The 14,739-nt window shown below is 41.4% G+C and overlaps 1 protein-coding gene across 2 annotated transcripts in view; it reads right to left on the minus strand.

Annotated features, from left to right (window-relative positions):
- The window catches only part of LOC6598655, a 38,829-nt gene extending 25,310 nt beyond the window's left edge, over positions 1-13,519 (minus strand). Inside the window, exons 1-2 of one of the 2 annotated variants that reach the window (XM_026990779.1) lie at positions 13,488-13,519; positions 10,409-11,014 (exon numbers count right to left, since the gene is read on the minus strand). In XM_026990779.1, coding sequence (XP_026846580.1) covers positions 10,409-10,643 — 235 coding nt within the window. In that variant the 5' untranslated portion in view covers positions 10,644-11,014; positions 13,488-13,519. Of the gene's footprint in view, positions 1-10,408; positions 11,015-12,145; positions 12,392-13,487 lie in introns of those variants that run through there. The other variant, XM_002023737.2, reaches the window with a different exon arrangement.
- Between the last annotated feature and the right edge of the window lie 1,220 nt (positions 13,520-14,739).

Here is a 14,739-nt window from a genome sequence, read left to right on the forward strand (position 1 = left end):
AAGCGCCGCCGAGATACGGCATAGTCAAGTGCCAAGATGCTTGTTATATTTAGATCAAAAGATACAGATACATAAATGCGGACAGTGCGTGACAAAACTATAAGAAATTGTGACATGAAGTAGGGACTTTTAAGAGCTGTACAAATTTCCCATAAGCAAAGGGATACATTCCTTTCGATTCCTACAAACAGAGGACCAATCGCCTTTAATGAATGATCTAATCGCCTAGAAATACCGCTCACAAGTTCCCCAACTGATCTAAAGGGCAAATGTTTATGTTTTTCGATGAAAAAAGAACGAAAAAATTCCCATATTAAAGGAAAATATTTAGCCAATAAATGTAAGACGATTTTATGATAGGAAAATCGTCGGAAAAACAACCATTTTCCCCAGTAATGCCGCAAGTCGGAAGTCAAATCCCAGCGAATCATTCGCGAATGGAAATGGAATTGTGGCATCGTTTTGAATGTCTGTTTAATGTTCCAATGTGTGTTGTTTTCCAAGAATAAAATCTAGTATTGTTTATGGGGTGATTTACGAGTTAAAACAGTGCAAAATAACAAAAGAATGTAATGGCATATTAATATTAAAGGAAGCTGTAAATCTGCTTACATCTGGGATGGTTCCAGGAGGTGTTAGATGTAAACCAAATATAGAATTTAAACAAAGAAATGTGTGATTTCCAAGTGCCTTTATGGAAGAGATTCAATTGCTGCAGAAGAAACCTTTTTTCCACAATAAACCTATGCTTTTGAAACGCACTGTACCCGGCAGATAGACGTGACCAATACCGATTGATGGCTCGTTGTTTGGACCATGGCCAAAGCAGCAATCGAATGTCAACGCTCTCGAAAGACAATAAAACAGCCCGAAAAAGCCCGAAATCAAAAGCCCACAAAACAGTAGTTAAATCAAGTGTTGCACCCCTCTTCTGCCCCTCTTCTAGCCCTCATCTGCCCCTCTTTTATGGACATACATATGTATCCCCTCTCTACAGATCTACAGATCTACATATCTTGTTCATTCGTATCTCTTGTTTTCTTACGAGTGCCACACGAACAATGTGGCCCATAAAATGCCTGTGTGTGTGTGTGTGTGTGCGTTTTGGCCATGTCTCATTTTGAAGCACTTTCCCGATGCGATACGTTTGCGGTTAAGAGGGAGTGGGGGTGGGGGGGCCTTGTCTTGGTCAAAGAGATTGTTGCAATTATCTTAAAGTATGAGAGCAGAACCCACAACGGATGCGGGCTCATTAAAATCTTCATTTGGGAAGAGGAGGAGGAGGGGCAGGGGGAGGAGGCGGGGCAGGGGGAGAGTTTATTATTTAAGCATAAATTTAGATCAGATCTCTCAAGTGCTGAGAGATTTATGATTGCTGAAAGCTTCTTCACACTTCTGTCAAAATGAAGCCCAAGAATGTGACAGATCGATGGGTACTTAAGAGACAGAGGGGCAGAGAGACAGAGAGAGAGAGAGGGAGATAGAGATCTCTCTTCGATCGGGAAAGAGTTCTGTGTTGCCAATGGAACATGAAATTCATTTCTACAGACTATTTTAATGGTCGATCGAGCGTGTCGAACTGTTTGTTGACATGGCACTGGGGGCTCCGGGGTCCGAAGTATTGTATCCCATGGTTACAGGCATGTATGCGGCCTGTATCTGTATCTTTGGGCTTTCATTTTTTGGTTTCTTTTTCTATTTCTGTGGCTAATTAACTTGTAGCTACATTTCTTTCCCGTTTTAACACTTTTGTCGTGGCGTGGGTGTGGGTGTGGTGGTGGTGGGGGTGGGGGGATGGGGCACGCTTATAAATTCCCCATTTTCATGCCACATTGGTTTCGTGGTGAAAGTTCTTAAAGTTCAGGGAACTTTTTGCCATAAATCTGCTTTAATTATCTTATCCTCCAAAGTTCCCATTCATTTGTGTGTTTTTTGTGCGGCTCATTAGCTAAAAGTTTGGCTGCATAAATTATACAATATATTTTATAAATAATAGCCACTTGTGAAATAGATAATGACCCAAAAAAGGTGGCACGTCTGAAACAAAAAAGTCGGCGAAAAGACAATCGATTGAATCATTTCGAAAAGTCATTCAAAACAAAAAAACGGAGGTTCGTTCACCTGTCGATCGGCAGAAAAGGGACAGAAGACGGGCAGCAGAGTAGGGAGCAGAGCGGGCAGCAGAAAGAAGAGAGCAAACAGTGGACATGAGAGAGCAGAGGATAGAAGAGCTGCAGAGCAGTACAGCAGCGGTGGAGTAGAGCTTCAAAGCAGCGCAGGGCAGAGCAGAGAAGTAGCGAAGAGCAGAGCGGCGAAGGAACAGCAGCGGCAGCAGAGCAGTAGAGCTTCAGAGCAGCGGAAAGAGCATAGCAGTAGAGAAGCAGAGGAATAGATCTGCACAGCAACGGAGGAGTAGAGCAGCAGAGGAGCAGAGCAGTAGAGCAGCGAAGGAACAGAGCAGTAGAGCAGTAGAGCAGTAAAGGTGCAGAGCAGCGTACGAGCAGAGCAGCGTACGAGCAGAGCTAAGAAGCAGCGCAGGGCAGAGCAAAGCCAGCGGCTTAGCAAAGCAGCGGCTGAGCAAAGCAGCGAAGAGAGCCGCTGAGCAGCGGTCAGTTTTAATCGTATGCGGAACAAACAGAAACCGAAATAGAGAGAGACACAGAGAGAGGGAGAGCCGAAGGAGGGGAGCACACACATAGAACCCATCGGGGAACCCAATGTCCAGAGCGACACTCAACTCGAGTACCGTTAGAAACGTAGATAAGGCCATGCGCTGGCACGCCAAACGGTACATTCTGTACAGCGAAACAGACGGGGGGGGGAAGGGGGAATGTGCATAAATTGTGGTTAAAATTATGACAAAAACACAACAGGCAAGAATGGAACACCAAGGTACACAAATAGGAAGAAATGCCTAAAGATAGAGGCCACCATATCAGCATGGAGCATGGAGCACGGGTCTGGTCTGTCCCCCCAATCAAAATCAATTTATATTGATGTTGATATTGATAGCACTCCAAAATGATACGCTGATCGTTCTGAAAGAGATTCAAGCCCCCCCTGATAAGCCGCTGAAGGAAAGCTCTTTCTCATTTGCATATCAATTGGTTTGAAGCGGAGATTATGGTGGGACGGGGGGTATATGATGCGGGCCAGATAGGGTTACAGAATTTGTCGACGGATATCAAATGTTTCGAGAGATTTGTGGTATTCATAGAAGGGGTTTCCTTAGCCTTAAATGAAGGGCCATCAATTGGGGATAAAGTGGGGAGTTTTATAAATCGAAATAACAGCAGAAGGGGATTATTATGGGATTTTTTTTGGAAAATTTATAGGCTTCAATGGTGAACAAATTTAAGGATTTTGTTTTGAAAGTGTTCCCATATTTTGGAAATTTATTAGAATTTTATTTATATTATATTTTATTTAATTTAATTAAAAAATTTAATTTATTTTTAATCTATAATTTAAGAAATAAAGTGAGTTCCCAATGGAATATTTTGAAGATTTCCCGAAAATGTTAGAATAATTACCGATTCCTTTGCCATTTTTTTTTAAATTTTTGGAACCCAATCTATAACGGTTTTAGCTGTCTTTTTGACCATAAAGTTCTTCTCTTAAGATGGACTTTCATTAACTAACAATCCATAAATTACTCCTAATTTTCCAAATCTTTCAAACTTAAAAATAAAAGTCCATTAAAATTGGTATTTTCTCTGAATATTTTCTGATAAATATTACTACATTTTAATGAGGCACTTTGATGCTCTCCGGAGTGCAGTCTTTGACAATTTTCAAGCATGTAAACGGCGCTATAAAATGACAATTTTATGACTCAACACCGAACCCCCTCCCAACCGAACCCCCTCCCCTCTGCCCCAAGACAAGCTGTAACTAAAAAGTCGTTTAAATAACTAATTTTAAGGCCAGAAGGAGCCAAGAGAGACCCAAAAATAATTTTTGTTGCCATCAGATGATGATGAAATTTTCATTGGCGCCAAACACACACAAAATTTTCGATGAAAATCGAGACAGAAAGAGAGAGACAGAGAGAGAGAGGAGAGCATCATTTAATTGAAAGAAAAAGTTTTTAATAGCCCCAAAAATATTTGTGGGATTTACGTATATTTTTTGTGTGGAATAAAAGCTATGTAAAATACTGATCAAAATATTGCGACAAGAGGGCTCTCTCTCTCTTTCTCTGGGGGATTACCTGGTAAGCGGCTTACGGCGGAAGGCCTCTATAGGGTATCATAAATTGCCACCAAATGCCATGCAAATTTCCTTGTTTTCAGCTTCGTTTCGTAACTGACTGATTGATTGAATGACTGACTGCCTGACTGACTGATGGCTGCCCCCCCTCGAGCCCCATTTTATGCACTTGCGTCTGTCGGTCTGCAATAATTGACTGTTTATTGGCAAACGTCGGCTCTGCGGCCTTTTGATCATTTATCGGATCAGTTGCCGCCTCTACACCGCCTTCGGTGTCATGTGGCGCCCCAGAGACGGATCTGTTGGGCCCTCAGGGTGTGTTGCCGCGACAAATTGCTCAGTGCGGAAGCGTTTGCTGCAGGTCCCCCAGGTCCACGTATTTTTATGGCCAATAATTGTGGCTTTGACTTTGATTTCCGTGTGGGCGGCGCCTCAGGTGTGTGTCAGAGGTCAATAGTGGGGCAGGGGGAATATTTGGGGGGGCTAAGGAAATTTTAGGGAAATATTTTTAGCGATTTTGGGAATTAAAAAAAGTTTAAGCGCATTTTTTATGGGTAAAATAAATACTTTTGGTGGCAAATCTCACGCCTAAAAAAAAAAAAAAAAATTTGGAGAAATATTTTAGGCAATTTTGGGTACTACAAAAAAGTTCAAGCCCATTTTTGATGGGTAAAAAAAATCCTTTTGGAACGGGAATCCATAAAGAATCTCCCCTCTAAAAAAAATCAATTGTAGGGAAATATTTTAAACGAATTTGGGTACTAAAAAAAGGTTGAAGTCGATTTTTGAAGCCTAAAATAAATCCTTTTGGTGGCGAATCTCCCCCCTAAAAAAAGAAGAGATTTATTCCATTAATTTATGAGACTTGGCCGCCGGGGAGCCACAGAAAAGAAAGCCAAATTTCTAGGTCATTGTATATGAAAAAAGCCAAAAAAAAAATACAGATAAACAAACAAAAAGCGTTGTTGTCTTTCACGGGAACCAAAAAAAGTTATTCATGCAACTTGTGGCAGCCTGCGGTTGCACACACCCGCGCCTGAAGTTCAAATGTCAAAGAAAGAGATAGACATAAAACATCTGCAGAGATTTCCATTTCAATTAGATGGAAGCCCATTAGGCGGGGGGCGGGGTGGGGTGGGGTGGGGTTTTGGGCGATGTCAGAACACAATAATGTTAGTTTTATTTATTCTGCGGCTTGCACTCCATCTGCTGTGCATCTGTGCATCTGTGCATCCGTGCATCTGGCCCGCATCTTTCTGCCTTCCAATGAACTTCAAACTGCTTGGAATTTTACGACTTTTACGACTTCTAGATGTTTATGGCCAAAACAGCAAAGCTGTTGTGGTGGAAAACGAGTTCCATCGTCGTGGCATCAACGCCCCCACGAAGTGGCAAACGCCCAGACACCACTTGCCGGAATTCTCTTCTCTGTTCAGCGATTGATTTTTTCCGATTTTATGGTTTTTTATTCAAACATTTTTTTGTGTTGAAACAAAAAAAAACATTCACTTTTTCTTGTGGCACTTTCTTTCTAATCGAAAGTCGCGGTCTTGGCTGGTGGGTGGACGTGGCGGGGGTGGGGGTGCAGCATGCGTTGGCCGCTTAAAAATTACAAAAATAAGTAAAAGCCACAAAGGAAAAACATGGCCAGACACCTGTTTAGCCCGAAAAAGAGTTTGGCCTCGAATATCACCTTTTTTTGAACAATGGTTACCCGATAGAAATCTACTCGAAAATTTGCCTATTTCTTTTTCTTTTTGTTTAAACGATAGAAAGTTCCATTTTGAGATCATAAAAGAAAACCCCCTGCCTCCTCCAGCACTCAATAAATTTTTTTTTTTTTTTTTGTAAACAAAAACAAAAATGTTCTCCCCCGAAAAAGCATTGCACAATTTTCCCATTTTCTTTTCTTGTATGTAAAATTAAAAACAAATAAATAGCAACAACAAACGATTGAGAAAATAAACAAAAAACAAAGAAAGGCGAGGGGCCTTCGGGGGCCTTCAGTGAGTAGACAATGGTGATACCCTGGAGGGGGTGGGGGGAGGGGAGGGGTGTTGAGGATACTCGTTGAGCTTTTGGTGGGTTTTCTTGTTTTCTGTCAACTGTTTTCCAATCCATCTTTTGGGAAAGAAATGTAAAATAAAGTCCATTTATGCTTGAAACTTGCTTTCATTATTTTTAATAATTAATATAATCCTTTTTGGGTAGATATTTAGGCATAAATATATATTTATTTATTTATTCATTATTTATATTTTATTATTTATTATTTGGTATTATTTATTTATTTATTATTTATATTTGAATATTTTATTATTTATTTATTTTATTAAATAAGAATTCTCTAAGAATTCTCAAAACTGCGGATGCTTCAGATTTATATTTCCGTTTAGATCAATTTTTTTAAAAGATAAGATTTGAAAAAGGCATAAATATATATTTATTAAAATATATGTTCAAAAACTTCTTAAATATGTTTTATCCTCAAAACAACAGATGCTACTTATTTTTTTATTTAAATTTACATTCATTTTTGGAAAAAACAGGCGCTACGCTTGAGACTGAATCAAAGATCTTTCTGTATCTACCAGTAATTCGTAGTTTTCTTTAATTTTTCTTATATCAAAACAAACTCTAATATTGGATAAATCGGCAGGCCATCTATTATAATATTTATAAGAATTAGACACCTGTATCTTTAGAATCTTGGAGATCCCATAGGGTTTTTTTCTAGTATTTCCTGTATTTTCTTTCTTATTTTTCTCCCCCTTTTATGTATGTTACATACCTTTTCCCACATCAAACACACCCCTTTAATACTCTACAATTAAGGGGTGAATCCCGCAGTGAAGCCAGTGGGCAGTGGCAGGCAGAGGGGTCAACAGCATTGCGGGGCAGGGGCACAGGTTTTCAGGCCATAAAACCGGGCCGGAAACCGTTTCATTTTCTTGACTTTTCGCAAAAGGTGTAAACAAAGGCTGGCGGGGCACTCGCACGGATTGAGTTCTAAAGTGTTAAAAACTACCTGTAAGATACACAGATGATACGGCCAGAGAGCAGCCAGCATCCAGAGAGACTGCAGACGAGGGCATGAAATTGTTGGAAAAGATATGCCATGAAATGGGCTTTCGTCAAATTAGCGTGGCAGCGTTAACGATGGCTGCAACACACCGAGAGTATCTAACAGATGGGATTCTGTGTGATGTTCCTGTGGTTCTCTGTGTTTTCCCCCTCGTGCACCGCCCCTGCACTGCCCCTGGACTGCTCTGTGGGATATTTCGCACTTTACCTTTGGGATTCCATGCCGTCTAGTGTTCGTCTGCTACCTGTGGCATGTACTGTGGCATGTACTGTGCCTTGATTTATATGTGTGGCTGCAAAAACTGCATTCAGTTTTTATCTGTATCTGCATTTGCATGACAGAAACCTTGGGCTGTTATCTAACTCGAAGAATGCATGGACCTGGCCTGACTTTAGCACTTGATCTACACACACACACAGATACACACACACACAGAAGAACCCACCTCTAAAGAGGGAGAGATTCCAGGGTCTTCGCCGTTTGAGGCCTCATAAATTCTCTCGTCGTTTAGTTTTTACGATTGTCGGCTGGCTTTGTTTGGTTCAGGCATACACACAGATACACAGATACAGATACACAGAGACATGCCCTGGCACACACACACACACACAGATACTCTCGTGTAGCGTTGTATCTTTCAACGTTTCAGCTCTATCTAAATACACGCCGAAGAGTTGAAGTGGAGCCAGCAGCCGCCACAGCCAGCCTCCTGCCAAGATCTTCTGCGTACTGTACTCTCCAGGAAGACTCTCGGGGACTCGGGTACTCGGGGACTCCGAAAAACTGGTCCCTGGCTTGGGCCAAAGTTTGCGTGTTGTTTGCTGAAAAAGACCCCAAAAGCAACTCTTCTTTGGGCGGGGGGGGGAGGTGCCGAGGGGAGATTCATTCAGGTAGTAGCCCTAGCCACTGTCTAAGATGTGGCCCCGGGGGCCAAAGATATTTCATATTTATTTTTCAGAAATATTGTGGTTTAAATAAGAGATTGAGGAATGTATCTGTGATTCAAGCAAGGCGTGCAAATATTTTAACGGTCTTTAAAGAACATTTCGGGGAACTTGTTTTTCCTTCATTTGGAATATAATTTCAGATCCGAGTCTTTCAAATAATACAGGTGCTAGGGGAATTGATTGAGGCCGTTACTCTTGCGAGTCAAAGGCATAACTGGGGACATGTTTTCCCTATTCTAGATGTACTTTTTGCCCGATTTTAGGTGATCTAACTATTTATCAATGTTTAAACGATATCTGGTTATATTTTCTGTGTTTTTAGTTCATTTTGAAGCCCTTAAAGTCCGAAAATACCAAAAAAAAATTCTTCTTTTTCCCTGGAAAATGTTCTAGAAATATGATATTTTTCCAGCACTTAAAGAACCCAAACAAAATCTGTTTTGTTGTTAATCTGCCCCCAAAATGTGACTCTTCTTTGGGATATCCATCGGTTACTCATCAGAGCTGCTGGGTCTGAGGGATCTGTTGGATCTGGTGGGTCTGTTTTTAATTATGACACATTTAAGAAAGCCCCGAAAATGTAAAGCGACTCCAAAAACGCTGACGAGTCAGACAAAACTCCAAAAGAAAAGGCCGCCGCCGCCGCCGTCGAGATGGAGAAAGGGATAGAGAGCCCGACCTCTCCCTCTCTCTTTAGAGACTTGACGAAAGTACTTTCATTTTCACGCTCATAAAATGGGACTCGCATAAAACTTGAAAATTTTGTCATAAAAAAAAATCAAAAATGTACGAAGCGACATAGCATTTAAGCGGCTTAAATGTCATTTAAATAAACCTCCCCCTCGCCCCCCTCGACCAAGATCTGGGGAGGTCAAGGGGAGACTACCTTTCGAGTCGATACTTGAGACCCTTTCACTCTATCATCGCGAGCAACGGGGAGGCAGGAAGTGGAAGTCTGCCAAAAAGATCGAAGAGCCCCCCCAAAAAAAATCAAAAAGAAACCCCTGGGAGACGTCTGGATCTCTGTGTGATTACACTTTAATCTGGTTATAATGAGGCTGGAAAATTACCCCAACGGATGTGCTGAGAGCGTGCCTGGCCGCAGGAATGGGACTCCCGACTGAGATTGAGAGCCAAACCTGTGGTTGACATCCTGGTTGCCAGCCTGTGGGATCACCATTCATCTTTCAAGTGCAGCAGAGATCGGATTACCCAGGCGAAAGAAGAGCAAAAGAGATTTCAGTGTGGAGAAGGGACAGAGCAGGGCAGAGACGGAGACAGAGGCAGAGCAAAGCAGAGCAGGGCAGAGACAGAGGCAGAGACCAAGGCCGAGGGAGAGACCGAGGCCGAGGGAGAGACGGAGGCAGAGACCCTCCGAGAGAACAAACGCCGAACCCCAAACACAATGCAAAGCAGACTCTATCGTCCCGAAGTTTTGTATACCCTTTATAGAGAGAGGGCCAAAAAGGGATACTATTTTACATAGAAAAAATACAGGAGTCCATCTTTATAGACGCGTCTATTCATGCTTATTGGAAATATAACAAAATACTTTGAATACTCCTCGCATATAAAACTTTCCGCCACACACGCTTTTCAAGGGTATAACAAAAAGGTAGAGAGGGAGAGAGGAAGATCCCACCGAAACCGAAAGACGAAACGAAGGAGACAACCGAGCAGACACGACGAGCCGAGCAAATACACTTGTTCGGGTCTGTTGTTGTTGTATGTTTCTGAAATATGATGCCGCCAAGGCGCAGGTCATAAATAAACCAAAGACACGATCGGACAGAGAAAGAGAGAGAGATGGGGAGGGGGGGAAAGAGTACCCCTGGCAGACAGGAAAGTGTTGTAAGATAAGCGTTAGATAAGCGCCGGCAAACGGGAGACATACCTGGAGAAAGGGAGACGGGAGAGAGGGGAGCGTGGAGTGTGGAACCCCAACAAAAAAGTTCTCTCGGCTAAGAATGGTTTTTGATAAGAAGAGCAATGAATGAAAGTTGTATAGTTTTTTGGTTGTTTTTGGGTTTTTTTGGGATGTTGGAAGGTATACAATTTCCTGGAAGTAGTGGAAGGAGAACATCAATTTGGTGTTGAGATACCCCGGAAGATGGGAGTTGAAACCCCTCTCCATCCAACTCTAGAATACCCTCTTCCCATTTACCTGAACTCAAATGGATGCCCGGCAAAATCACCGACGATTCCGCCTTGAAGCCTCCCGTCTGGAGGCCACTGCTGCTCGTTGGCTTCTCCATGGCCATGTCCAGGGTGGTGGAGCCATCCAAATCGACGAGGGTGTTGCCCTTGAAGAGACCCGCGCTGCGGTACTCCTTAGCAAAGGGTGTCGCCGCCTGGGCCGCCCCCGCGACCATTAATACCAGCCACACAATCGGGCACATTTCTTTTCTCACTTTGAGCCACTTCTCATACAGGTTGCAATCGACACACAGACACTCATACAACACGATAAATGGGCACCAGTCGATGGGGGGAATTATAATTTGGACGACGCGTGACACTTTCAATTAACACCGAGCACAGAGCACAGAGTAAGCGCGAAAAAAAACTGTATAACTTTTGATCATTAAATTAGTTAAGGTCGGGACCGTAAATTCAATTTTGCTCTCTTTTTGCGGCGTTTTCTTGTGTTCCGCCAGTTAGGGAAATTATGTGTGTCAGCAATTAGTTGGAGACGACCGCCGCCCGTCTGTCCGTCCGTCGAAGCCGGGGGCTGGCCAGGGCCTTAAGTGTGTCACACGATTTTCGGGCACTGCAAAAAGATAAGAGAGAGGGGGAATAAACGATTAGTGAGAGGCTATAAGGAAGGGAAGAGTACAGGCAATCACTTTCAAAAAAACATTTTCGTTGCATTTCTAAAAATGGATGGATTTGTTTGGTCAAAAACTGCAAGATCTATGTCAAGTTCCACATCGATAGATCTACAAATAGATCTAGACAAAAGACAAAAATGGAGTAGGGTAGAAAATTCCTTCTTTCTGCATCTCAAAACTTCTCCGAATTATAGAACCCTCTGAAAGGGTAGCACTAACATATATTGAATAACATTGTTTATAACGTTACTTTCTGTCTCTGCCATTCCCTCATTCTCATTCCTAACGGAACACATTGCCGACAGCTGTTCGAAATGCAGTTATGTTGACATACTCCAAGCGCAGGCGCAAGCAACGTTGCGGTGATATTTTCTATCAATCAAAAAAAAAACACACATCCACGTTAATTTCCATATAAATTTCCCCATAATCTGGTGGGCATGCGCGGGATGGAACAGGACTTGGGAGAGCGGATATAAGCCCACAGAAATTCCCGTAATGGGAATTAAGGAAAGGAAATTGAAAGAAAAATCCCAGCCTCTCCCACGCCCCGATCTCAATGAAGCGCTGTGTGTGCGAGGGAGAGAATCTGTGCGCCCTTAGCGCCGCTCATAAAAATATCAATGGAAATGCAGTTATTGTTCTTCTTGTTGGAAAGAGAGAGGGACACAGAAAGAGAGAGCAATGAAGCGCAGCGGAGGCGCAAGCACATGGTGCCAGCGTCTGTCTCGCTCGAACAGCGCTTAGGGGGAGAATATAATTAAAAGCAACAATAAAAACTGATGGATGGCCACACAGATACACTCTCGCACACACACAGAACCAAAAAGGCCTTTGAACAAAAACGAGTTTTAACAAAATATTTTTGCATTGCACAAAAAACAAACACACTCCACTCGCGCGCACAACAAACAAAACGCAATATCAAGACAATAACCGTTTTGAGTAATATCCCCCTTGGAAAAGGGAGCGAGAAAGAGCAGCGGCATGCACAGACAAGTGCAATGTTTGTTATTGCATGTCTTTGCCAGTCCTTTGCTTGTTTTTGCAACAAAACGAAATTGGCATACCTTTTTTTGTTTGTGTTTCCTTAAAGAACTTTTCATTAAATTCGTTTATTCCTTTTTGCACTTTCGCTTCACTCTCTTTTCGAACTAACGGTAAATCCGCGAAACGTATGGCGCACGCGAAGACAACAACACAGGCATAACTGCAAAACGTACGTTCGCTTTTGTTGTTAACTTTGATGACAAACAGTTCGTAGTCCGCAAATACGAAATTTTTGGTTCAAACAAATATATCGGCCAACAACCAAACGAGCGCGCGCAACGAACCGCACGATCGAAAATTCAGAAAAAAATTACACCATCTGTGTTGGCAGTGTAACCGAAGGGAAAAAATGTAACCCACTAAGGCCCCCTCTATTTAAACAGTTGAACGACTTGGGGTACTACTAATTGTAAATTCTTATTGTAGATTCATTCCATCCTTCCTTTTAACTCGCGAAAAACCCCGCGAATCTTTTATCTGAACTGCGCTGAAATTATTAAATTTTTATTATATTTGGTGGAATATTAAAATACCCCCTGGGCTTTCAATGGGTTAATCGTTCTCCGTCAAAGATTGGAAGCCATATTCCTCTATTTTGATATTCGATTTGATATTGCTAGCTAGCTGGGACTTCCATACCTGAACACATGATTTTATCCGATGGATAGATCAATTTTCTACTTGACTGGCTCATTTAAACTACTCCCTTTTATTGGATTTTGGATGTTTTAGCGAAAAAAGTCAATCGTGATCATTCTTGGCAACATTTTTTTGGTTTTGGTTCTTGTGAGCTAGTTCCTACGGGCTTTACCTAGGTACTTACTGGTAGCCTACGGTAAAATATTTTCCGCGCTGTAGATAACAGGGGTGGCCTGTTAAGTTTTATACATTGCTAAATGTAAAATTAACGCCATCTGTTGGTAGTTACATAAATTAGACATGGGAAACATGCAAAGAGAAATATTAACAGAGAAGATCCAACTAACAGAAATACACTTGCACCTTAACATTACGTTAACATTTGTCTCTCCTGCTCCTTATCAGAAGTTTACTTGCTTCCTTTAACAGCCTTGAAGATTTTGTTGGTAAAGAAAGTGGCAAAATCAAACGTAAACACAAAAATATATATATAATTTTTTGTTGGTCCTGGACCATCGAGCAAATGGCTGCCCAGCCTTTCGGGTTCTTCATAGCTGGCTTCGAGACTTCTTCGAGTACAATTTCCTACTTTTTGTATGAACTGGCCCAGCATCCCGATATTCAGAGCCGCGTTAGAGAGGAAATCGAAACTTTTCTCAAAAATGTGGAAGGAGGCGAGATACGATGCTTTGGCAGAGATGAGCTTCCTAGAAAGAGTCTTACCAGGGCAGGCAACGAAGAACCAGTTGAACATAAGTCTCCCAAATGACTATAAAATGCACCAGTTAGTATATTAACAAGCGTTCCTTGGTGATATATTTGTTCAATCTAATTTTGAATGCTCCATATCTGTAGGATTAATCCACATATGCATATTGCTTAGAGAACCACTAACTGGAACCAGCGATTCTAGTGATGCTATCCATCCCTGTGGAAATAAAATGGCGACAACGTCAAATTTTGAAAGCGACAACGACAAATATTTACAGCTGACAACGTCAAATTTTGCCAGCTGACAACGTCAAAATTTGCCAGCTGTCAACACGCCAATTTTCATTGGTTGAAAATATTCCAGCCAATTAGAAGGAAGAGGGGAGAAAAAATTTGTCCTCCACAGTGGTTGACACACAGTTGAAACTTGAAACACTTAAATATATTATTAGGGAGGTTATAATTAAATTAAGTAAATACAAATTAAATAATAGAAATAATAATATATAGTATTATAATAATATTTCAAGAATGAACGTTTCGGATCATTTATATCTTTGAATACAACTGTGTCTGTGAATTTAAAGCTTCGGCTATTGTATTTTCTTCATGTTAATTCTTGAAAAATCGAGATTTCTGTTGCTTTGGATACTGCCAGCTGTGTAATTATATTAGAAGTAATTACATAGAATCAACTGCAGTGATACTTGAAATGTATGAGTTTCAGCACGTAAATTCTTGATAATTCGCGGTACAACAAGTATTTTTTTTGTCTTTAGCAAGTGAGACAGTGGTTTTCATAGACTATAAATCTTGAATCCCTTATACAGCAAGTAGAAACATCCCATCAGAAGATAATTTGCATTTTTTCCCGGGAATGTACTAAATATGATCTTTCTTCTTCTTTAGTACATGCAGAAGTTCCATGATCTTAACTTTTAGGTATTCTTCTGCAAGTTGGTGGAGAGGAAGTCGACCTTTGTGGCCCGTTTACAAGTATTTCATTATAATACATATTTACTTAATAGTAATGCTTTATCTATTGGATTTTGGAACTAGCTAAGTTCTGTAGTGAATAGAATATAGAATTTCTTTGATCGGGGCTCTCTCTGTTCAGACATCGCCTCATAAGGCAGTACAGTCTCTCCTTTCCGGGCAACATCCTCACCCACATTCGCTGTGAACAGCGAAGGGTCTTTTGAAACCCTTCCATACTTTTGAGAATTAGTTGTAGCAATACCAGAGTTCTGTTAACGAAGGTTCT

This window comes from Drosophila persimilis, unplaced genomic scaffold, assembly GCF_003286085.1.
Source record: "Drosophila persimilis strain 14011-0111.01,24,50 unplaced genomic scaffold, DperRS2 tig00000000-arrow-pilon, whole genome shotgun sequence".
NCBI lineage: Eukaryota > Metazoa > Arthropoda > Insecta > Diptera > Drosophilidae > Drosophila > Drosophila persimilis.